Here is a 27,328-nt window from a genome sequence, read left to right on the forward strand (position 1 = left end):
AATGATAAATAACACGCGGAGCTTCCGTTGAAATCATTCGCTTAACATCATTGCTAACACTGCTCTGCTCTATTAAAATTATTGATTTATTGTGTAACTTACTATGGGACAGGAAAGTTTCTGGCTGCTGCTAATGGGATTTTCTCTAATTGCGAGCGAACCAATTTTCAACTCCACTGAAGAAGCGTTTGCAAGTAAGTCTATCTACTATTCGACGTGTTTCTGGTTCATGTTTAACATTTAATGTACATTACAGCAAAAATTAATGCTCTATATGACCTATAGAAGTCTATCACACACATATACTGAGTGTAAGAAGCTTTTGGGTCTTTATATTAGCCCTCAGGATTACATTCCTACGTTTTAAACACAAAAACTAACGTTAAAGCTCCTCATTCGTGGATAATACAGCAAAATTAGCTTGACAAACTTAGTTAATTGATTTAAATGTATGTTATATATTTTTATTGAAATATTTGACAGCTTACTTTTGCAATAAGTGCATTGCTTTCAGCTGTAGAAATATGTAAACGTATATAAACAACGCAATAGATACATGTTTGCGTTTAAATTGTCAACTCGCAGGTCCAGGATCAGTGTGGTACTATTTAATAGGATTTACTTGTACTGGACATTGCATGTGGACTGATTCTGGATTAGCAAGATTTTATAAAAGTCATGTATTACAAAGAACAATGGCTTGGAAATCATAAATCTTAGCAACTATATTGTATTTTAATGAGAACTTTAACATGCACATACAGCAAATTAAATATTTAAATGCATATGCTAAGTAAATAGTTGTGATGTGAATGATATTACAAAGTGTTTACTTATTACTTTTTAGGTAATTTTACAGATTACAGTGACATTGAGTCTAAGTTCTCCATCAGAAGTGTTGAATTTCCAGACGAGGATCTTTGCTATCTTGTCCCGGGACAACAGGACTCCATTTCAGACTGTAACTTCAAAAATGATTCACAAACCTTCCTTATTATCCACGGATGGTCGGTAAGTTTAGTCATTTAGTCAGAAAATGCATTTATTAATTATGAATGAAGCATAACGTTGGTGCAATGTTTATTTATTTACATATTTTTTACTATATTTTCACCTTTCACTCCGCTTCGCTTCCCTATATGCATTCCATGTTGTACTTTAATCTTACTAGGCTTCTGCTGGTTGCAGATTTACTTGTTGTGGTTAGTTACCAAAGCTTTTATAATGGTATTATCACAATATTGACCTATAAGCTGCAAAAAAAACTGGTATAATTGCCCAAAAAATACTTAGTGTATTGCTTTACACTATGTACAGTACATGCTCATAATAAACACGTTTCAACCAAAATAAATTGCTAAAGGATTATAGTGCATAATAGGTAATGCTATACATTGAAATGCTGTTAGTAAGCATTAAGTTAATGCATTACAATCAGCAGTGAGAAATCAGCTTATTATAGTTACATGTTATAAGTTATATATAAATTAAAAACCTGTATTAATTAGTTATTTACTCTAATAAAACAATTACATATTTAGATTTTAGTTGTTAGACATTAGTTTTTAGGCACTATATTAGAAGTTAATCAAGTTAAACACAAGTTAATTACATTGACTTTAGATGAATTAACTGATAAATCAGCTATATTTATGCACTTACCGCTGTGTTAACTAACCACTAATACAACAACATGACTATTTTTAAGGGCACTCTAAAACTTTCAATTATAAATATTTATTTGCAATTATATTAGATGATATGCAAGTGATAAAGTACATCCAGGAGGTTGTTATCACAGAATAATGTCTGAGCAGTTTATCGGCAGCCTGATGTGAAAGACGGTTGGATATAACTGAAGGGTTTATTCTGCAAAAATAACCTTTTTGGATGTACTTTATCCCACTTATTACATGGCTACTCGCCACAAATCATAAAAATTAGACTTAAAAATTCTGCTCTGAGCCACAATATTTTATTAATTCTTTATTTGAACGCAAAGCAGAAACGAAAACAGCTGATGGAGTATACACTAACCTGTGCATTATTCAGACACAAGATGGCGCCAATCAGCCAAAAACACAAAGCAAATAGGGATGAAAACAGCTGATGGAGTATACACTAACCTGCACATTATTCAGACACAAGATGGTGCCAAACAGTCAAAAACGCAAAGCTGACAGAAACGAAAACAGCTGCCCAACGCAATATTCAGTCAAAAGATGGCGCCAAGTAGTCAAAAACACAAAGCAGACAGGAATGAAAACAGCTGATGGAGTATACACTAACCTGCGCAATATTCAGACACAAGATGGCGCCAATCAGTCAAAAACACAAAGCAGACAGGAGTGAAAACAGCTGATGGAGTATACACTAACCTGCACATTATTCAGACACAAGATGGCGCCAAACAGTCAAAAACGCAAAGCTGACAGAAACAAAAACAGCTGCCCAACGCAATATTCAGTCACAAGATGGCGTCAAATAGTCAAAAACAAAAAGCAAACAGAAATGAAAACAGCTGATGGAGTATACACTAACCTGCACATTATTCAGACACAAGATGGCGCCAAACAGTCAAAAACGCAAAGCTGACAAAAACAAAAACAGCTGCCCAACGCAATATTCAGTCACAAGATGGCGCCAAATAGTCAAAAACAAAAAGCAAACAGAAATGAAAACAGCTGATGGAGTATACACTAACCTGTGCATTATTCAGACACAAGATGGCGCCAAACAGTCAACAACACAAAGCAGTCAGAAATGAAAACAGCTGATGGAGTATACACTAACCTGTGCATTATTCAGACACAAGATGGCGCCAAACAGTCAAAAGCACAAAGCAGACAGAAATGAAAACAGCTGATGGAGTATACACTAACCTGTGCATTATTCAGACACAAGATGCCGCCAAACAATCAAAAACACAAAGCAGACAGATGAAAACAGCTGATGGAGTATACACTAATCTGCACAATATTCAGACACTAGATGGTGCCAAACAGCCAAAAACGCAAAGCAGACAGAAACAAAAATAGCAGAATAAAGCGACTGACCAAGTATTATTACAAAAACAGTCGCATGTCAGACAAGCAGATGCATATGAATGTAAAGGTACTTAAAGTATATAGATATGAACGTGTTTACTGACGGACAAGCTGATTCAAAGTTCCCAGATAAGGTGTTATTTAGCAGTTGTTATCTTAGAATAACAAACCTTGGAATGTTGCAAATCTGACCAATCAGATTTGAGCATTCCAGACAATCATATATTTTATTATATTATATTATATTATATTATATTATATTATATTATATTAATCCCTCTTATACTGTCTCTAGGTTGCGGGTCTGTTTGAGAGCTGGGTTTATAAGCTGGTGACGGCTCTGTATGATCGTGAACCCAGCGCTAATGTCATTGTTGTGGACTGGCTAGATCGGGCCAACAAACACTACCCCAAATCAGCAGAAAACACCAGGCTAGTGGGGGCCGACGTTGCCAAGTTTGTCAACTGGCTGGAGGTAGGCAGAGATTTGCATTGCTAGCATTGTACGTTTTATCGCTGTTGTATTTTTGTAATAACGTCATGACAGCCAAATATTACCTCAACCTTATGACACTGAGGTTGAGCAAAACCACATAAATTAGAGATAATCCTTCCAGGTAAAAATATATAAATAATACTATAATAATAATAATAATGATAATATAATTTAATAATATAAAATATAAATTAAATAATATTTAAAAAAATTATATATACATATATAAATTTAATTGAATAAGTTTTCTATTCTGATTTCATGGTAACTTCTAATTTTTACCTATGTATATATACTTTTAAAATAATAATAAAAATAAAAACAAAACAGTTTTAAATTAAATAAAAAAGTTAAGTTAAATTAAATTACTCACTCACTGTTCTTTAGCTTCAGGGCTCACCACAGTCTAATAAACCGCCTATAATTAATCAAATTTTAGCAATGTGACATTATTGTAAATTACAAACATCCCTATGATTGTTATTGTTAACTAAACTATAATAATTGAAAAAAAAAGCTGAAATAAAACGACTAAGTAAGACACTAAAATTGAACTAAAACTCAAACTGAAATAGAATAAGATAATAAGACCTAAACATAAATGTACAAAAAAACTAAATATTAAAAATGACCATATAATATCATAAAAAATACCAAACCTTTAACTGAAATAAGCTGAAATCATAAAATGAATTCAATAAAAATATATCAAATAAATTTGTGAATTTCGCAGAGATGGGTTGCGGCTGGAAGGGCATCCACTGCATAAAAACCTGCTGGATAAGTTGGCGGTTCATTCCGCTGTTGCGACCCCGGATTAATAAATGGACTAAGCAGAAAAGAAAATGAATGAATGAATGAGTAAATTTGTGAAAATACAGCAAGTTAAAAACATAAAAAAACATGCGTAAGGTAAACTAAACATATCAAAGTAACACTGATTTGTCAAAAAATATCTATAAATAACTCTGAAATTCAAGTTTCTTTATTCTAGTCAATGCTAAATCAAAATGGACACATTTTAATTAAATATAATTTATGTCTGACATGTTTATTACATTACCTAGAGATGGGTTGCGGCTGGAAGGGCATCCGCTGCGTAAAAACACGCTGGATAAGTTGGCGGTTCATTCCGCTGTGGTGACCCCAGATTAATAGAGGGACAAAGCCACAGGTGTCAAACTCAGTTCCAAAAGGGCCGCAGCTCTGCACAGTTTAGTTCCAACCCTAATTAAACGCACCTGATTAAACAAATTGAGTCCTTCAGGCTTGTTTGAAACCTACAGATAAGTGTGTTGGAGCAGGGTTGGAACTAAACTGTGCAGGGCTTCGGCCCTCCAGGAATTGAGTTTGACACCCCTGGACTAAGCCGACAAGAAAATGAATAAATGTTTATTACAAGGGTGGCACGGTGGCTCAGTGGTTAGCACTGTCGCCTCACAGAATGAAGGTTGCTGGTTCGAGTCCCGGGTCAGTTGGCATTCTATGTGGAGTTTGCATCTTCTCCCCGTGTTGGCGTGGGTTTCCTCCGGGTGCTCCGGTTTCCCCCCAAAGTCCAATCGCATGCGCTGTAGGGGAATTGGATTAACTAAATTGGCCACAGTGATAAGTGTGTGAATGTGAGTGTGCATGGGTGTTTCCCAGTACTGGGTTGCAGCTGGAAGGCATCCACTGCATAAACCATATATTAGAATAGTTGGCGGTTCATTCCACTGTGGCGACCCCTGATAAACAAGGCACCAAGCCGAAGAAAAATGAGTGAATGAATGAATGTTTATTACAAATGATTTAAAACACTTGATTAAAAATGACCAAGATCACATCTTGCATTTCATGCCTACTTGAAAGAGAAGTTAGTAAATATGACCAAGACATGTTATTGACGCATGTGTTTGTGTTTGTGTTGGAGAGGAGTTGGATTATCCGCTGGAGAAAGTGCATCTTTTAGGCTACAGTCTCGGTGCGCATGTCGCAGGAGTCGCAGGAAACCTCACCAACAACAAAGTCCACAGAATTACAGGTCAGAAATCCTCCATTTACTGCTCAGCTGTGTGCTTTTCAACAACAGCATGCAGATTTGTAAAAGTTAGGGATTACTTTTTATTTTTAGGTAATATACAAGGTGGGCATACAAGGTGGGATACACCTTAATAAAATGGGAATGGTTGGTGATATTAACGTCCTGTTTGTGGCACATTAATATATGTGAGGGGGCAAACTTTTCAAGATGGGGGTGACCATGGTGGCCATTTTGAAGAGGGTCATTTGACACATCAAACTTATTGGGAATTTCACAAGTAAAACAATGGCATGCTTGGTTTTAACGTAACTTTATTCTTTCATGAGTTATTTACAAGTTTCTGATCACTTATAAAATGTGTCCAATGTGCTGCCCATTGTGTTGGATTGTCAATGCAAGCCTCTTCTCCCACTCTTCACACACTGATAGCAACACTGCAGGAGAAATGCCAGCACAGGCTTTCTGTATCCGTAGTTTCAGGTGCTGCACATCTTGTATCTTCACACCATAGACAATTGCCTTCTGATCTGACTCCCTTAGACTTTTATCTTTGGGGTTATCTGAAGACCTTGGGGGCCGTTCAACTGGCCCACGACGACCAATCCACTTTTGAGGAAACTGTTCATCAAGGAATGCTCGACACTCATATTATGAGGGTGCACCATCTTGCTGGAAAAACTCAGGGAACGTGCCAGCTTCAGTGCATAAAGAGGGAAACACATCGTCATGTAGCGCACTTTCAAATATCCAGTGGCCTTGAGGTTTCCATTGATGAAGAATGGCCCCACTATCTTTGTTGTCTATGATTTTAAACACGGGCAAACACAGCAGCACGGATAGGCGATGTGGCTGAATGGTAACAAACCCAACTGATAAAAAACAAGGTCAGCCACTCTCCAATTTTCGTACAGCTCTCCTGACAAAAATGCTCGCTGCACACAAAACCTTCGCTGTATCGGCCTGGACAGCATCATGGAGAAAACATACAACAAACCTTGTGGATCATGGAAACAAACACATATTACCCTTCATTAATGGCTAAATACTGCGTGCCATGCGCAGACGCGGTCTCGCAGCTTGGCAGGTCTGCCTTGCCTTCGGAAAGCACGTGCTCTCAAGAATAATTAAGAACCAGGCTCTCCTCATACAATAAGAAAACTCAGCTATGATAGCTAAGGCTCAATTTTGATTATCGAATAAAAAAATGGAATCGTCGATGCTGCCACGCCCCCATGTCACGTCAGCTTGGCTTGCCAAGCAGGAAAAAAACAGGCTTGTTGAAGTGCTTGTTGAACTGCAGACGCAGGAGACCCGTCGACAGAACTTAAACCCTCTCCTCTTTCAATGAAGTTGCCGGTGTGGATTTCCAGTGAGTTATGTTGACAACGTTCGTGTTGTCGACAAAAAAAAAACACAGTTTTGCAAGCTCTGCTATGTACGCATTACGTACGATTCGTCCAATAGACAACACTGGCATCGCGAACCTCCGCCCGCCCCCGTTGCAAATCCGCTTGCGAAAAGTACACACTCAGGCCCTGTTTACACTAATATATCTTTGTTTTTAAATGCCATTTTAGAATGACAACGATTTGACATCCACAGTGGCGTGTAGCATTTCTGAGCAGCCCTCCTTCCATCCTCACTACCGCTGAAAACGCACATGTGACCACACACACACACACACACATACAGACACAGATGCACACACAGCCATGCGCTCGAGAGAGCAGGTCCAGGCAGTCAGAGGACTGCTTCAATCTTTTACTCACTTGTACTTAGTCATTTTAACGAACACCTCAGATACTGTTGGCTGGCTCCTGTTGGTTGTGCAACTTTTTTACCGACGCCATTATAACGACACAGATCACTGCCAATTCACGAGTCCCGCAGAAAAAGTGATTGACAGGTGGTAATTATGTGTGTAACTTGCCTTTATTCATTTACTGTATGATTTGTTTATGGGTAAAACAAAGACCATGCAGGTCAGGTAGTTTAAACGGTAGGCTACAAATAATTAATTGGTCATTAATTCATTAATTATTCATAATCGAAAAAATCGAATCGAACAGTGACTTTAGAGTCGAAAATGTAAACGAATCGAGGATTTGGAGGATTGTGACACCCTTAATGATTGCGAGAAACCGACACATCATCACTGGACAGGCAGATGAGCGCTACATCACCGATTTTGATCCGCCCCAAAATAATTTTAAACCCGGAAGATCAAATTAGCTGACAAAAGCTCAAAATTATCCAGTAGTCCCCACAATTAAAGCTGACAGGTGCTAACGTTGTTTTAATTGATGCTCAACACACACACATCTGTAAAATCTCAAAAGAAGTACTAGAGGGTTTCTTGAACTTTTACTTAGTTACTTATATGCTTTCCTTAAATACTAGGGATGTAACGGTATCAGAATTTCATGGTACGATAATACCTCGGTATGAATGACACGGTACGATATTTATTAAATAATTTACAGGAAAAACAAAACTATTGAAAAGACTCGAAAAAAGTGCCAAAAGTGTTTATTTACCTTAGCACTGAACATATCAATGACATACAGATTAGCCATCTATCTGTAATTTTTTGAAACAGGAACTTCAATTTTTCAATTTTAATAACAAAAAACTATTAAACCATGTAAATAAAATAAAGTTTCAGTTTAGTATTGTTGAAAACTCATCACATTCAACATTTAATCACGCACTCACTTAGATAGAGATGGGTTTTTTAAGGAAAATTATCATATAACTATAATCTGGTAAAAGCTGGGATCTCTGGGCATTTACAATGTCCCCTGCAACAGAAAAAACCCTCTCATTTGGGACTGAGGTTTCTGGGACAGAGAGATATGATTTAGCCAAGGTTGACAGCAGTGGGTAATATTGTGCATTGTCTTTCCTAACACTTGAGAGGACAAGCCATGAGTGAGTTAGAGGTCTCTTTGCGGTACAAGTCAATGTCTGCATCAATCTAACAAGTGTGCTGTGTTCTGCAGTCCCCATGACTGTTTTAGTCGTATTCCCCGACTTATATTTCACCACAGTCTGGCAGTGCCTGCATACTGTTTTTTTCTTTGTCACTTTTTCTCCTTTTCGTATCTTTTTAGAAAGAAACTGAAATGCTTCCACACATCCGATTTAAAACCCGCTTTAGGTTCGATCATTTCCAGCTCTTTTTCCTCCCCGCTACTAGCAACACACTTCATTTCCGCATTACTGGATCTGTAGTGACAACAGACCGCAAAGGATGATGGCCACGCCTAGGCTGATGGGAATTGTAGTTCCCTCTACCTCCCGTTCGCTTCACTCGCTCTAGCAAACTCTTCTCAGAAATATAGTTTTATTGAGTCATGCTCCTACGGTAATATTGAAAAAAATGACTATTGCGGTATGACGGTATTTACAATATTGTTACATCCCTATTAAATACTGTATATAAATTGAACAGTTTTGTTTAAATCCATTCAGAAAAGCAAAGTAACTGTATTTTTAGTGATTTTTAATGACGTTTTGTTGCACGTTATGTCCACACACAAACTTGAAGTTGAACTTGAAAAAAAGCTGAAAGGAGCTCTAAGTTGAGTGTTGTTTCATGTTGATATTTAATGACTTTTCTTTCCACGTTATGTCCACACATGTAGAGGCATGACAGTAAAGCTTGAGCATGGAATAGCGTAGTGAAATAGTGTTGTTGTTTTGTGCAGGTCTGGATCCGGCGGGCCCCAGTTTTGAGAATGCAGACATTCTGCGGCGTCTGTCTCCTGACGATGCCTCGTTTGTGGACGTTTTGCACACAAACACCAGAGGCTCTCCCGACCTCAGCATCGGCATCCAGAGACCTGTGGGGCACGTGGACATTTACCCCAATGGAGGAACTTTCCAGCCTGGCTGCAGCATTCAGCACACCATGAAGCTCATCGCCACATACGGCATATACAGTAGGTTACAGTGCTGCATTTCTACCACTGAAACCGCTGTCATATTATACGCTCATTTATTTTTTGCTTGTACAATAATATTTTGCATCAAGTTTTCACTGTATTTTAACTAATTTCAGTTTCGCTTTAGTGAATAATATTTTAATCCAACTTTTTTTGCAACATTTGGTTTACATTTTTTTTAATTGTATAATAGTGCAGGGTATCCGCTGGGTCTTAAAATGTCTTAAAACTATCTCAAAAACTAAATTTTAGGCCTTAAATAGTCTTAAATATAGGGTGCTTTCACACTTGGTTCAATTACCTGGACCGTACTTTAAGAGCCCATATTATGGGTTTTTAAAAATGCTTTTAAAAATGAAGTCAAATATTCAGCTAAGGCTTTATTCTGTAAGTGTACAGTGTTTAAAACTGTTGATTCATCTATAAAAGAGTCGATCATAGTGCTTCAAAGGAGTCATTAGGTGACGAGTCATTAGGTGTTTCGTTGACGTTACAACGGAGTTATTCACGCCCACGTGCAAACCCGGGAGATTTGAAACCATAGGCCCCGCCCTCTAACACAGAAACCCACACACAAACATGCGCGTTGCCGTCCGGAGGAGGGTTATGTGTGTGTGTGTGTGTGTGTGTGTGTGCGTGCGTTGTAGTCCGGAGGAGGGTTATGTGTGTGTGTGTGCGCGTGTTGTCGTCTGGAGGAGAGTTATGTGTGTGTATGTGTGTGTGTGTGCGCGTGCATGCATTGTAGTCCAGAGGAGGGTTATGTGTGTGTGTGTGCGCGCATTGTCGTCTGGAGGAGAGTTATGTGTGTACGTATGTGTGTGTGTGTGTGTGTGTGTGTGTGTGTATGTGTGTATGTGTCTGTGAAAAGAGCAGAGTGAGACAAGCTAGGAGATCTCCTCACCAGTTCTTGGAGTTTTTGCTCAATAAAATAGTTAGTCGTCGGTATTTTCAAGTCCATCATCTGTTTTTACATTCACCCACTGGCAGCTAAACTCCACGCCTACACTATCGAGTGTGTATGAACTGTGACTACTTTTATAATGTTGATTAGCTGCTGGGCATTTCATTCTGTCTCTCGCTGAAGGCAGTCAGTGTCGACCAATCGCAACAGACTGTCATCGGTCCAATCAGCGCAGATTAGCTTCGCGCTAAGGAGGGGTTTGGGAACAAATGAATCACTGGACGATTCATATGGGAGTCGCTGAGATAATTAGGTAAAAATAAATGCAGATTATTTACCATAAAAAGTGTTTTTTGACCTTGCATGCAAATTAGACTGTTGTTGGAGACCCTTACAACCAAAATATGACCCTATTTCATGTATAATAGGGGCTCTTTAAGTTCAATTGTCGCCCCTTGCCACCTTCTCGGATGGTTTTTGTTCACACTGTTTCTTTGCATCTGAACCCCGGTGTCCTTCCGTCATCAAGCTGCTGTTTTGTTTACGGCTGTTGCTAGGTGATGGTCATGAAAGCAAAGCGATGAAATTCGAAGAGGTCAACATATTGCGGTCATTCGCGTCCACGTTCAGAACATCACACAGTGTCTGCAGAAGCTGTTTTTGGAAGAGACAAGTAGAAATTATCACTGTTATGAAAACAATAGTTTGTTGTACTGTTGACAGTTCACATCCATTATTTGGCTGCAGGCACGTGCATACATAGGGCTCAGCCTGTGCAATGCACATGCCCTTTTTAGTCTTTGATAGAAAGTGCCCTTCTTAAATAATCTGAAGTGCCCCCGCGACGACCCCCCCGCCCCAAACCCCCTCTTTCGCTTTTCAGTTCGCGACAACCCAGACCACAACCCCCCCCACTGAGTGGTACGGTTCGGTTTGGTATGCTTTTATGGTCATTTCCACTGTTAAAAGGCGTACCGAACCAAACCGTACTTTACCACTTGTTCGGCACCCTTTCGAAAGGGTCCCAAACACAAGAAAGGGTACCAAAAGGCGGATCTAGACGCGCAGCTGCAAGCTATTGGTTTACAGAGATACGTCATTCGCTTGGGTAACAAGCCAGAATGTAAACAAAGGACCCGCCATGTTTGAAATACACAGCGAGAGATTACTTGCGTTCACTGCGCGTCTATATCTGAAATAACAAACCTCTTGAGCTGATAATAATAGTGTGCGCTTGATTATTGACAAGCTTTGGAAACCTGATCCTGTGAGAAGCTGACAAACGCGAGAATGACACATTCAGAAAGAAAAGGACAAATGCGAGAGTGGGGCGCAAAAAAAAAGGCAAAGCCAAGGAGCACCCTATTTCTTCAGCAAACGTGAACAAACTGCCTTGTTTTAATTTTTATCATCTTCTTTTGGACTAATATGAAATGGGAATAATGGAATGACTCTCTAACAGAGGCTACATGACATGTGCTGCTGAAGATTACAGACACAGATGAGAGTTTTTCACTGACTGTAGGCTATACTTTGTGTTGTTTTGAACCTAATTAAAGACGAAAGCTGCATCCCAAATGGCACACTATACACTATGCACTCATGCACTATGTACTTATGCACTTACACACTCAACAGGATAGTATATGTATGTAGTGTTGTCCCAAATGGCACACTAATGTTTTTTTACTAAGCGGAAATTCAAACCGTTTCCCTGATGACGTTTGACTGTTGCCAAATCAGTGAAATTAACGACTGAATTATCAAGTAATACCTGCCGTGAGTATTGCCGTATTTACCATCCGGAGGCGCTATAATCACTCTCGTAGGAGAATTTTGCTTTCACCATCCAAAATAAATAAAGTTATTCAACATGTGCGTCCGATAGCTCCGCCCCTTCCGCTACGTGAGCAAACCTGCGGTCGTTGAGTGCGTGAAGTGTCCATCATTACACACTTCATTTTAGCGGCTGAATGAGTGCATCATCCGGGTAATTAAAGTGCACTTATTATTTTGAGAGTTTTCAATGTGAACACACTACTTACACTATTTATACTACAAATTGGTGTAAAATAGTGCATAAGTATGCGATTTGGGACGCAGCTGAAATGTATGCTGTGTGTACTTTTTCTGTAGTTGGTAACATATCGGGGACTGTAAGTGTCTGTATGTGTTCATATATGTTCATTTATTTATTTATTTATTTAAAATAATTACAGACGTTACAGTAGGCTATTTCGCACTGCCATTGATCTGCAGTTATAACCACTCATGTTCATAGAAAAGTTGGTAATAAACATTTATACAGAAGTATTTATGTGTGTAAAGCGTCTGTTTTGTGAGAAGTGCTTTTCATATGATATGCGAGCGACCTGTGCAGCTTTATTGTAGACATTTTCTCGAGCGAGCATGACGTCGACTGAAACTTTGTCGTACACCACGCCCACCAAAAGAGTACCCTTGGTAGAGGAAACGCAAGCCTGATAAAGGTGACCCGAACCGTACCGTACTGTACCAGTCAGTGGAAACTAGCCATTAGATGACAAAGCGCCAAACTGGAAAGACTTCTGCACATACTGGTCGATTTGCTTTTACTGAATCTTTTAGTTTTGGACATACAAAAAGCGACTCGCGTCCATTTGCCTCAAATATTAGAAACATTAAGAACATCACACGGTGTCTGCAGAAGCTGTTTTCGGAGGAGACAAGCAGACATCACTCTGTTTGCCCTGGCTCAGTCCCGCTAGTCACCAAGGTACAATACGTGACACACACACACACGCATACATGAATGAACGTTTTAAAAACAATAGTTAGTTGTACAGTTGGCGGTTAACTTCCGTTATTTGGTACGATCGCATTCATATCAGAAGTGAACCGTACCAGAGACCTTGGGCCTCAAGTACAAGGACGTGCGATTTTTCGGGAGATTATCACTCGTTTGCGGGCATCCGGGATCTGTGCATTTGCCGAAGACTTGGGATGTCTGTTAAATGACCTCCCGTCCTACTGATAATTCTCTCTTCATATAGCCGTATGCCTATTACATATCCATAAAACACTATGATATAACCGGGCTCGGATCGTTTGCTTTCTCACTACAATCAATCCACTCCAGAGTTTATTTCAATCAAGCCGAGACCACCTCATTCAATCGATCTCGGAGCGATTGATTTGGCGCAGATCAGAGCGCGATTAGTGGTTTCACAAATGCCAAGCGAACCGTGTAACTGGGCAAATGAGACAAAAGTCTTGGTGTGAAAGCACCCTCAGAGCACCTTTAGGATGTGTTGTAACAGGAGATTTGCATCATGGATGTGCAGCTGACAAATCTAAGGCAGTTCTGAAGGCAAAAGGGAGTCCAACCTGGTACTTGTAAGTTGTACCTAATAAAATGGCCAAAAGGTGTACATATATACACATAAAAAAAATCTTAATATTAAAATCTTTCAAGGATTTAAGCTGCTGATGACCGTTAATTGGGTCCCAACAGACTTATGAAAAGGGTCCATTTTGGATGCGCACATTGCGATATGGATGCTGAATCTGTTTATTTCTCAGCTCTATATCTGACTGTGATCTCCTCTGTTTTGGTTTGTGTCAGATATGGACCAGATCGTGAAATGTTCTCACGAGCGCTCCATCCACCTGTTCATCGACTCTCTTGTGAATCAGGCGTATCAGAGCTGGGCGTTTCGCTGCGCCTCCAGAGACTCCTTTAATAAAGGCCTGTGTCTGAGCTGCAGGAAAAACCGCTGCAACACACTGGGATACAACGTCAAGAAGATCCGCAGCACCAGAAGCACCAAGATGTACCTCAAAACCCGCGAGATGATGCCCTTTAAAGGTAAGGGGGATATTTTGACTGTGAAACATACTGGGCTCAATTTTAAGGATCTAAGCGCAAAGTCTAATGCTGTGTTCACACCAGACGCGGAACGCGTGGATAAATCACGCTATTCGCGTGTAAATAGCCACGTGAACATTTGAGTTTACTCGATTCATTCGCGCGTCAAACCCCGCTTCATTCGCGTGTCAAATTCACTTCAGAACAGACGCGGATTCGTGTGATGGGCAGAGCCCATCGTTGTAGCTTCGTTGCTAAATGGCTAACATGGATTTTATGAAGAAAATAACAGTGTTTATGTACTTTATAAAGGCTGAAAAACAGTGTTGATACGTTTAGGGTCGTGTCTGAGTCCACTGCATGCTTTCAGAGGTGCATCCAGCTCTGTGAGCTCACAAACTCCTCCAGAAACTGAACCTGGATCATGGAGGCTTTCAACGGTGCTTCTGACTGAGCCAAGCCGAGTTTGATGAACTGTGGTCAGTGTCGGCTCGAGGATTTGCCCTGGGACACCATCAACAGGTTCTAGGTCACAATCACGCCCCCACAAGAGCAAGCTTCTGATTGGTTAACGCGGCACGAATGTCCACTAAAGTCCAGATTTTCGAACTCAAGAGATTCGCGCGAAACACACTTTAAGCGCGTCAAACGTGCAAAACGCTCAATTCGCCCTGCACCATTCTCGCGTATCACGTTATTCGCACCGCGCCTTTCGCGCAATTTGCGTCATTTGTGCCGCGTCATTCGCCCGTATCACGCCGCAGGATTTCTATTCGCACGTTTGCATTCACTTAACATGTAAATAACTCGCGATTGACGTGCGTTCCACGTCTGGTGTGAACGCAGCATTAAGCAGATGTTGCAAAAGCACTAATGGTGTGTCCGAATGCACTTTTGCTATTTTAAGAATGGGAAAAAAAACGCATCCAGCGCACTTTCTTTTTTTTTTATTAAATAATTAATTTATTTCATTTTAATTTTTCTTATTTGTGTGTGTTTAATATTGTATATCATGACGTATTTATTTATAATGTGTTTCTCTCTTGTTCTGTTGCAGTGTTTCATTACCAGATTAAAATGCATATGTTTAGTGATAAAAACATGACTTTGCTGGAGCAGCCGATGAAAGTGTCTCTATTCGGCACAATCGATGAGAGGAACGACATCTCTGTCATTGTGTGAGTTCAACTTACTCATTAATTTATTTTTATTGCTTTTCTTTTTACTATTTTGGTTACATACACTCACCGGCCACTTTATTAGGTACACCTGTCCAACTGCTCGTTAACGCAAATTTCTAATCAGCCAGTCACATTGCAGCAACTCGATGCATTTAGGCATGTAGACATGGTCAAGACGATCTCTACTAGTTCAAATCGAGCATCAGAATAGAGAAGAAAGGGGATTTAAGTGACTTTAAACGTGGCATGCTTGTTGGTGCCAGACGGCTGGTCTGAGCGGCAGTTCTGTGGGCGCAAATGCCTTGTTGATGCCAAAGGTCAGAGGAGAATGGCCAGACTGGTTTCCACTCCTGTCAGGAGACAATGGAAGATTGGAAAAGTGTTGCCTGGTCTGATGAGTCTCCATTTCTACTGCAACATTCAGATGGTCGGGACAGAATTTGGCATCAACAACATGGAAGCATGGATCCATCCTGCCTTGTATCAACAGTTCAGGCTGGTGGTGGTGGTGTAATGGTGTGGGGGATATTTTCTTGGCACACTATGGGCTTATTAGTACCAACTGAGCATTGTGTCAACGCCACAGCCAACCTTAGTATTGTTGCTGACCATGTCCATCCCTTTATGACCACAGTGTACCCATCTTCTGATGGCTACTTGTGTTGGTTTTTTTGAACATGACAATACGTTCACTGTACTCAAATGGCCTCCACAGTCACCAGATCTCAATCCAATATGGATGTGCAGCTGAAAAATCTGCAGCAACTGCTTGATGCTGTCATGTCAATATGGAGCAAAATGTTTGAGGAATATTTCCAGAACCTTATTGAATCTATGCCACGAAGGATTTAGCAGTTCTGAAGGCAAAAGTGGGTACAACCCAGTACTGGTAAGGTGTACCTAATAAAGTGGCTGGTGTGTGTGTGTGTGTTTGTGTGTGTGTATACATATATATATATATATATATATATATATATATATATATATATATATATATATATATATAGTTTCAAATTAAACTTAAATTTTAAAAGTAACCTCTTAAGATATTTGAATGTTAACAGAAAATATAAGGGTTTTACTTGTCTTCTTCTCTGTATTGTAATATTGTATATCTGAGTGAAACTGCTTCTGAAGCAAAAGCAAATGTAAACTGGGCTTGATTTTGTCCTTGGAGAACTGATTGGATTGTGGCTTGCTATTGGTGGATCTTATGTAATTAATAATTTGCCCCGCCCACCCACCAGTAATCACCAATCAGAGTCGAGATGTTGTTGAAGAGGGAGGGAAGTTACCTTGATTAAAGACTATGATGACATGAATTTAAAACATAATTCACAACGCTGTTTAAAATACGTACTGCCAATTAAAAAGAAGAGCTAATCTTTATTGATTTGATAGTGACTTCAGGTTAATGCAGTCCTGGACGAAAACTGTTAAATGTGTTGTGTTTGGCACGCAGGCCCAGCATGAGCACCAACAGCACCGTCTCCTTCCTGGTGACGTCAGACCGAGACATTGGAGATCTGCTGATGCTTAAGCTGCACTGGGAGAAAGACTCGTATCTCTACAGCTTCTTCAGCAGCAATCAGTTCACCATCCGCAGAATGAGGATCAAATCTGGAGAAACGCAGGCCAAGTGAGTCTTTCCAGCACACACACACACACACACACACAGCGGTTGACAAAGGGTCAAAAGGTTTTGTTTTTCATTTGTCAAAGATCATTTGTTAAATAATGCAGCATGGTGGCACAGGGGTTAGCACTGTCACCTCACAGCAAGAAGGTCGCTGGTTCGAGTCCTGGCTGGGTCAGTTTGCATGTTCTCCCCCATGTTGGCATGGGTGCTCCGGTTTTCCCCACAGTCCAAACACATGCGCTATAGGTGACTTAAATAAACTAAATTGGCCGTAGTGTATGAGTGTGTGTGTGTGAGACTGAGGCCCCGTTTACACTAGTGCGTTTTAATTTTAAAACGGCGTTGTAGAATGAAAACGATCCGCGTCCACACTCGCGTTTTACCCAGCGTTTCTGAACTGCTCTCCGTCCACACCAAAACGCTGAAAACGCAACTCACGTGACCACACAGACACTCTCGGGCAAGCGCTCCAGAATTTCTACCCAGATGAGAGCTCTGCTTGTCGAACTGCTCATCAAGCATCTCCCGCTGGATCTGATCTCACTATATTTGCTAAACGTGATATTTCATTCATGTTGTTGTCTTTATCTAACGACATAGGCCAATTCCCTGACTTTGGTCATTGGAATCTATTAAGTTACTTGTTCACGGGTAACATGTTTTGGTTAAGCGCAAAGATAAGTTAATGATTAATCCAGGTACATTGACTGATCGCTTGCCTTTATTTCCTACAATGTATAAACTTATTGTATGTTATACTTTTATAATTATCGATTATTAAAACTGATATTCAGCAAAAGAGAGGGTGCGTTTCGTATTTTCACTGAAATTGAAAGGAGGCAGTTGTTATCGGCTCCGTTTTGTTATAAATATCCACACAGTGAAGATGACGCCCATATATGCAGCACGGCGCCTCAACATTTCTGCTGTCTGTTAAGTTGTTAATATTAAAAAGAAAATAGGCAGTTCCTTATATCATGTTTACATTTTATTGTTGAGAAAGTGAAACAACGTAGCCAAGGTGATGTGAATGAAGTTATAAAGTACACTGTTCCCTTTGAAGATTTACCCGTGTGCTCGGTATGTTTTCCATATCAAACTGTGAAGGGGGAGACTGCAGCCTTGATCAAACTTGCGGATGTCTTAACTTACAAGAAGAGGATGCGAGACTGAACTGTGTGTGGGCTACTTAATATTGAGGAAAAGCCCCAATCAGATAGGCGAACGTTTGCAGCCCCGCCTCCGTTTTCAGATGTCTCCGTCTTTCCCCATCCACACTGAGACGGAGCAGCAGCGTTTCAGGATGAAAACGGCCTCTCCAGCGTTTTCGAAACGCTCGTTTTCGGCGCTTGAGAACTCCGGCGTAGTGTGGACGGATGGCGTAACCGTAGCAAAACTTATGCGTTTTCAAACTAAAACGCACTAGTGTAAACGGGGCCTGAGTGTGTATGGGTGTTTCCCAGTACTGGGTTGCAGCTGGAAGGGCATCCGCTGCGTAAAACATATGCTGGCGGTTCATTTCGCTGTGGCGACCTCTGAAATAGAGACTAAAGGTCTTTGCGCACTGAAATCCGAAATATTCCTATACGTTTGTAAGAGCCAGTTATGCATAATTCATTTGTGATAATAATTTAGTTAAAATGGTTTAAACATGATAAAAATGGATATTTACATATAATAAGAATTCATTGTACATAATTTAATAATTAATACAATTTTAAAACATTTACTTTGGTATTTTGGCTTCCGACAGCAATACGTCATGAGGTCATTAGTTCATACGTTTAAGTCAGATTGCAGTTCTGGATGTTGGAAGCAACACAGTTTTTTGACCGTGCTGATCGAGTCTATTGTAACTTTGTATTTTTGTTTGCATTTCTTCTGTAAACCTTTTTTAAAAGAACATTCGGTCTTACTCGCGTTTTTGCAAATACTGGTTGTTGGAATAGAAGCTGCAAAAGGTGGTACGTAAGGATTTGCACGAAAGGTGTGCCACTACAGCGTTATTTTTGTATTCATATGCGAAGAATTTGTCATGTAAACAAACCTTGCACACTGAGTTCGATGCGTATTATTCAATCCATTACAAAACAGCACAAAACATTTGAGTCAGTTTAAGCTGTAATACTGTTCTCCTCTCTCTTCTCCAAAGTAAAAACAGGAAGAGGAGAAGGCAGCATATTGTGTTCATCTAATAGAGAGGAAGAAGAGTTCAGCTTATTATCAAAGAGCTGCGCTGGATTATCCCGAAGTTTATTTCAGGAAATCAGTGGAATTTTGAAACTTTGCTTGTGATACTTCACACATTCACACACGTAAACAAATCCTGAACAGAGGCTGGCAGTATCTACTGAAATTATAATAGATGGTGGCCGCGTTGATGTGTCAAAGCAACAGACCGATAGTGGACCATCATTTCTATTATAATGTCTATGAGCCAAATGTCAAATGTATGGAGACACACACACACATCAAGCCGCAGCAGGTGAGAGGTGTGCAAGTCACGGAATCCAGCATGTATAGGGGTTCTCAACTGTCACCTTCTGTCTTTATATTATGCACTGTGCTTGTCATAAGGTTATCTGTAGCTTAAATGAAGGCATTCAGTATTTAGCTTTTCGCTTGTACGGTGGCTCAGAGCTGTCAAAACTCCATTTAAAACACTTTTTCGTATATGAAAAGCAGAAAAAAATCAAATAACGGATTTTATGACGGATGAAAGTTTCTGACGAAAGATTTACACAACCTGAGGTCAAATTTATTTTTTAACGTGTGAAAATTATGGACAAAAATTTCGGATCAACTTTAAGCTGCCGGAAAATGAATGAATGAATACATTTTAATTATACTTAAACTTCTTAAACATGTGGAAAAATTTTAATATTGCACAAATGGCAAAAATATTGTAACATCAAATAATAATAATAATAATAATAATAATAATAATAATAATAATACATATTTATTGATCATCAAATCATGAAATAATAATATTAATAATAAATATTTATTGATCATCAAATCATGAAATATAATAATAATAAATATTATTGATCATCAAATCATGTAATAATCATAATAATACATATTTATTGATCATCAAATCATGAAATATTAATAATAATAATATTATTGATCATCAAATCATGAAATATCATAATAATAAATATTTATTTATTATCAGTCATGAAATAATCATAATAATACATATTTATTGATCATCAAATCATGAAATATTCATAATAATAATATTATTGATCATCAAATCATGAAATATCATAATAATAAATATTTATTTATTATCAGTCATGAAATAATCATAATAATACATATTTATTGATCATCAAATCATGAAATATTCATAATAATAATATTATTGATCATCAAATCATGAAATATCATAATAATAAATATTTATTTATTATCAGTCATGAAATAATCATAATAATACATATTTATTGATCATCAAATCATGAAATATTCATAATATTTATTGCTCATCAAATCATGATACTGAAATGATGTCTGAAGGATCATATGACACTGATGCTGAATATTCAGCTTTCAAAGCAATAAATTTCACTTTAAAATATATTCAAACATTCATTAATTTTTTCATTTTCTTTTTGGCTTAGTCCCTTTATTAATCAGAATGAACCGCCGACTTTCCCAGCATTTGTTTTACGCAGCGGATGCCCAGCTGCAACCCAGTACTGGGAAATATATTCAAACAGATAAAACAGTAATTTAACTTTTCAAAATTTCATTAATTTGTCCCATATTTATCAGGGGTCGCCACAACGGAATGAACCGCCAACTATTCCAGCATGAGTTTTTGTGTGGGCCTTCCAGCCACAACCCATTACTGCAAAATAAACATTTTGATTTCACACAGACTTTAATGGATTTATTAAGGCAAATGTATTTCATCTTCTTCTTCTGCTTTTTAGAGTAATCTTCAGAGCCAAAGAGACCGAGTTTGCTTCTCTGGTTCAGGGTGGAGATCCAGTGGTGTTTGTGAAGTCCAGTGAAACTCCACAGAGCAGGAGAGAGGAGAGGTGTGTATGAGAGAATGTATGTCTGTGTGAGAAAGTATTTTGAGAAACTGTGGTGGAAAGTGATTTCATGGCTCCCGAAATATTTTGTTCATATCTAAACAAGGACTATAGATACAGTGTTTATTTTAAATGCACAAACCAGCACAAATCGAGCACAAACAAACTGCAGATTTGGAGCAATTTGAGCTAAATGTGGTGAAAAATTATGTCACAGGATCAAAAACAATAATGCTTAATAGACACCAAACCTACAAATGTAGAACAACTGAAAAAATTCATAAAAGAGTTTTTGAAATTGTTGCAAAGTTATTAAAAATAAAAAAGCTGAAAAATCACATGTACATCAGTATTCACAGCCTTTGCAGTGAAGCTCTAAACTGAGCTCACATTCTGTTTCCACTGATCATTCTTGAGATGTTTCAGCAGCTTCATTGAGTTCACCTGTGCTCAATTTAGTTGATTGGACATGATTTAAAAAGGCGTACACCTGTCTATATAAGGGCCCAGGGTTGACAGTGCATGTCAAAGCACAAACCAAGCATGAAGACAAAGGAATTGTCTGTAGACCTCTGAGACAGGATTGTCTTGAGGAACAAGACTGGGAAAGGTTACAGAAACATTTCTGCTGCTCTGAAAGTTCCACTGAGCACAGCGGCCTCCATCATCCGTAAGTGGAAGATGTTTGGAACCACCAGGACTCTTCCTAGAGCTGGCCGGCCATCTAAGCTGAGTAATCAGGGGAGAAGGGCCTTAGTCAGGGAAGTGATTATTAAACTGATGGTCACTCTGTCTGAGCTCCAGCGTTCTTCTGTGGAGAGAGGAGAACCTTACAGAAGGACAACCATCTGTGCAGCAATCCACCAATCAGGCCTGTTGGGTAGAGTAGCCAGACAGAAGACACTCCCCGCCTGGAATTTCCCAAAAGGCATCTGAAGGACTCTCAGACCATAAGAAACTAAATCCTCTGCTCTGATAAGACTCAAATTGAACTCTTTGGCGTGAATGCCAGGCGTTACGTTTGGAGAAAACCAGGCACCGCTCATCACCAGGCTAATACCATCCCTACAGTGAAGCATGGTGGTGGCAGCATCATGCTGTGGGGATGTTTTTCAACAGCAGGAACTGGAAGACTAGTCAGGATAGAGGGAAAGATGAATGCAGCAATGTACAGAGACATCCTGAATGAAGACCTGCTGCAGAGTGCTCTTGACCTCAGACTGCGGCGACGCTTCATCTTCCAGCAGGACAATGACCCAAAGCACACCGCCAAAATATCAATGGACTGGCTTCACAACAACTCCGTGAATGTCCTTGCGTGGCCCAGCCAGAGTCCAGACCTAAATCCTATTGAACATCACTGGAGAGATTTGAAAATGGCTGTACACCATCGCTTCCCATCCAACCTGATAGAGCTTGAGAGATACTGCAAAGAGGAATGGGCAAAAATTCCTAAAGACAGCTGTGCCAAGCTTGTGGCATCATATTCAAACAGACTTGAGGCTGTAATCGCTGCCAAAGGTGCATCAACAAAGCATTGAGAAAAGGCCGAGAACACTGATGTACATCTGATTTATCAGCTTTTTTATTTTAAATAGATTTTCAACCATTTCCAAAAAAAATTCTCATTGTCATTATGGGGCATTGTGTGCAGAATGTTGAGGAAATAAATAAAATTAATCCATTAGAGGTGTGAACCTATACTGGTCTCACGGTTCGGTTCGGTTACGATTATCATGCCTTCGATTCGGTTCAATTCGATATTTCAGTGCATCACGGTGCATTGACGATGCTTTCTATATACGGTGTTATATTTTAGAGGAGAGGCTATAACAAGCTGTCTCTATAAACACACAGAGACACAGCATCACACTGTCTCTCATTCAAACACAAACATAGACAGCACCAAAGAAACAAACATACATGCGCACACACACACACACACACACACACACACACACACACTTAAGCCCTCGCAACAGGGAGAGTTTGCAAAGAGCGGAGCAAAAAAAAAAAAAAAAAAGAAGCACTTTTCCGGCGGTCCCTTGCTGAGAGCTCCTCTCTGCGCGAGCTATCCCGGCTAAACACATATTGCGAGGGCTTAAACGGAGCAGTGCTCGTAGTGTGGAGCAAAAAAACAGAAAGACAGCTGTGAAACATAACCAGCTTTGTCTTTCTGTAGGAAACACACTTTAGATCTTTTAGGGTAAGAGGTTTTTGAGTTATTGCCGTCTATAACTGAATGTGTGTCAAGAATATCGAAAACAAAACCAACAGACCCGCGCTCCTTTCTGGCACCCCACTGGATATACAGCACCCTTAGCATTTTCCTATGGTGCCTATGCCACGGACCGGCCCTGAGTTGGCTGAGTGTTGTAAATACCCGCACTCACCTCCCTCGCGACAGAGCGCATAGGAGATAAATGACGTCAGTACATAATAAAGGGTTATGATTATTACTGAACCGATACCGAATTGTCCGCGTCTGCATCGCGGTGCACCAAAGAAACAATTAATTTTGACACCCCTATAAATCCATTTTGGAATAAGGCTGCAACATTAAAAAATGTGGAGAAAGTGAAGCGCTATCAATACTTTCCGGATGCACTGTATGGTGGCGTTCAGTTGCTGCTGTGTTCATACTGCATGATGGAATCAGTGACAGCAGGATACACACTGCAGGACTGTAAATGATAACTCTGACAACACTGGCTTACAAATGCATGCAAGAAGTGATAAGCTTGCAGAATGCCTTATTGCATATTGACACTTCAGGCACAAATCAGCTGTTCAATCACTGAAGCGTTTGTCTCTCTGTCTATTTCTGTGTGTTAGGAAGCACCGACTGAAACATCACGGCAGCTTCTTCAAACAGGGCATCAATGAAGCAACAGCAGATCTGAGGAAACCGCCAGCAGCGCTACACAACAATCAATCAACTGAGATGACAACAACAGCTAACACAAGTCAGGTCAACACAGAACACTGGACTGGGATTTAATGTACAGATATGGACTAAATTGTTGGTGCCTTTTTATTGAGTGAAGTTTATTCATAAAAACATTTCGAGAGGAGCACACGCTTATGGTCCTCATTAGCTAACGCATGATCCACCAATCAGACGATTCCTAAATCACCCTAAATAATTAGAGTATCTAACCTTCGCCATGTCACTGGCTCAAATTTTACCTAGCTAGGTCGGCATTTCTGTGTGTTTGCATGTTCCTTCCGTCTTTGTTTGGGTTTTCCCGGGCTCTCCGGTTTCCTTCCACAGACCAAAAACATGTAACATAAGCAAATTGACAAAACTAAATCACTAACAAGCACTTAATGCAGCACACACTCTCCATAGATAATTCATAATTTGCATTTACCATCATCAAGCAGGGGAGTTCTCGAGACCTACCTGAGCTCAGACTCCCCTCTCACCCTGCAACGGGAGGGAGCCCCAGGCTCGAGGATCTCATAAGCTCAGGGCTCTCTCCCGGGACAGCATGCCAGACACGCTTTATAATTAATCATCAGCTAAGAGGGAACTCTTGAAAGAAAAAAAATGAAGTGTGTGTGTGTATCATTGCATTTTTGTAAGAAATCAAGAGTGCGTGTGTGTGTGTGTGTGTGTGTGTGTGTGTGTGTGTGTGTGTGTGTGTGTGTGTTTGTGTGTGTGTGTTAATCTGCTATCTTTCTCATCTGTTTTTCTCCTCTGCCTGCGCTACATTGAGCAGTTAGTGCTAATTTTATTCTCTGGAGTTTATATTTGACTATATTTTGCACTTTGGTCAGCTCCTGCTGTTTTAAAAGTGCTTTATCAATATGAAATAAAATAACCCCAACTGAACTATACTAAACAGTGAAGTGGTCACTGAAAAAACTTGAAATTTAAAAAAAAGTAATGATTAATTAAAGAGTACTATTACACCCAAAGTCTTAAGGAAACCAACATGGCCATAATAAACTGAAAAACCAATGTGTTGGGGTGGTGGATTTCCCAAAACAAAACAAAAACTTAATGCAAAAGATCCCCTTCGGTTGACTATCAAACTTAGACACTCATTTGAGAGTAATTGATTAGATTTATTATATAAAAATAGTCATTTTAAATGAGCATCCTTCGTGGTGGCCACAGGCCAAAATAACAAACACAAGAATCTATAAGTAAAAGAGCTAAATTTCCTTTAAATAATTAAAGAAAAATACGGGAAGCTTACCTTTCTCCCTAAACATAAACACAGTCAAAAGTAATCAAATAAATAGGTAAGCCACCCCTACAAGCTCAAACTCTCAAAAAAATGGTACAAGATTAAATGTTGGCCATTGGCCGGAGGGGTAAGGGAAATCCAGCAGCTCCAATCCCAGCAACCGGCGCAGCACAAATGAGCTCCACGAACCCTGCCGGAAGTTCCTTTTTATAGGTCTCCGCTACCAGCAGCCAATCAGAGCACGGATCACGTTAGAATGGGAGCCTGTGGAAAAACAAAAAACAACACAAGAAGGCGGGATAAAGAAAAAGACACATGCAACACGCAATAAAAAATAAATAAACAAACTTTAGTCGTAACACTCCTGAAAAAAAACAAATGGAAATCAGGGGTCCGTTCTTCGTACCTCGCTTAAATTATCTAAGATGATTTGGCAGATCCTGGATCTTTTAATCTTGATAACTGATCTCTCGCTAATTTGGTTCTTCAAACGAGTTTGCGAATCAGATTAGAATGTCTGGATAAACTGATCTGAGATCGCTGAAGGACAGATCTATCGATCCTCGAAATCATGATCAGCAATGCAACGATTGGCTGACGGCACAGCAGCGTAATGACATCATCTGATTAATATTCAATTATCCATGTGAGCAAAATGACATCAAATTAGCAGTAAACGGCTTGTTAAATATGACACGCAATAACCTTCCACATTTGTTGTGAGCTGCAGGCTTTCCACTTTCATGTGTCAAGTGTATTCATCATGTATTTCAATGCAAATCAGTGTATTTAGTTCCACATTTAGAAAATATTTTCTTTATTATAGTAGCCGTTTTTTAATCGGTGTAAAGAATAACTGGTTGTTTACAAAAGTATTTTCATATTGGTAAAGGCAGCTGCAACTTTTGTGAAGCATCAAATCACTGGAATATTAACTGTCAAGTTTATGACTGCATAAATGTATTATTGCTTTAAAAAGTCACATATTGTACATTTCTATTATACACAATTTGTACTAAAGCGATCTAAAAAGTTCATATCAATAAGTTTTCTCTTTGCACCACCAGGTGGCAGTCTTTGTACTTTCATTTCGAGGGTGCAGATTGCATACGTTTTATTAATATGTATAACTTAATTTATTTTATTAATGACTATAACTTTATATATATAGTTTAAAAAATATGCACCATTTTCCCAAGTGTATATAACTACTACTGTAAGAAAATATCAGAATTCGGAACATACTTTCTGTATTATCTTTGCTTGAACCGAGCCGATCTAATCCTGTTTATATGATTTGAACCTGCTCCCGATCAGGTTTGACCTAGCAGAACTGTTGCTATGACAACAACTCTCGGATCAGCTTCTAAGAACGAAACGATCCTGGATCGTGTCAAATCGTCAACATCCAAATCCAGCTAATTGAGTAATCCACGTACGAAGAACAGACCCCCGATTTTGCTCGTGAATTGTGGTTTAACAATAGAAGCAATAGAAAGACAAACTAATAAAACTGGACTGAGCACACTTGAAGGAGACCAACAGTTTTGTCCACTTCTGCGTGCTCTTAGCATTGAATGTTTTTATCTTGATGTATTTTGGTTTACTTGTGAATTCCACAAACTTCCAGCTTGCATTTAATCCCCCCCAAAAATCAAAAGAAAAGAGAAATCTTGTGTCAGGCATTCAGATTTTCTTTACCCTCACTGTGATTCACGTTCTGTGATACTCTCATTTCTGCTTTATTCGTTAAAGTATAAACTCTTTTTGTTTCATTCAATAGTAAAATGTTAAATTTTTAGCCATTTTTTTAGTATTTTGAATTTGAGCTCAAATATAATCATGCTCTTGACAATTTTTGTAAGATTTGCCCAGACACTGTAGATGAACGAGGGAAAAACATATATATATATATATATATATATATATATATATATATATATATATATATATATATATATATATATATAAAACACTCAATGGCCACTTTATTAAG

General features: G+C 39.2%; 1 protein-coding gene across 1 annotated transcript; it reads left to right on the plus strand.

Moving 5' to 3' along the window:
* lplb (lipoprotein lipase b) lies at positions 1-27,003 on the plus strand. The gene is made up of 11 exons (XM_087241715.1): positions 1-194; positions 848-1,011; positions 3,343-3,522; positions 5,455-5,563; positions 9,274-9,507; positions 14,016-14,258; positions 15,316-15,436; positions 16,902-17,078; positions 21,029-21,136; positions 23,969-25,723; positions 26,781-27,003. Exons 1-10 carry the CDS (start codon positions 104-106, stop codon positions 24,132-24,134), a joined length of 1,593 nt encoding a protein of 530 aa, XP_087097841.1. The 5' UTR covers positions 1-103; the 3' UTR covers positions 24,135-25,723; positions 26,781-27,003.
* Positions 27,004-27,328: the final 325 nt, after the last annotated feature.

Source organism: Danio rerio, chromosome 2 (assembly GCF_052040795.2).
Source record: "Danio rerio strain M-AB ecotype USA chromosome 2, GRCz13ab, whole genome shotgun sequence".
Taxonomy (NCBI): domain Eukaryota; kingdom Metazoa; phylum Chordata; class Actinopteri; order Cypriniformes; family Danionidae; genus Danio; species Danio rerio.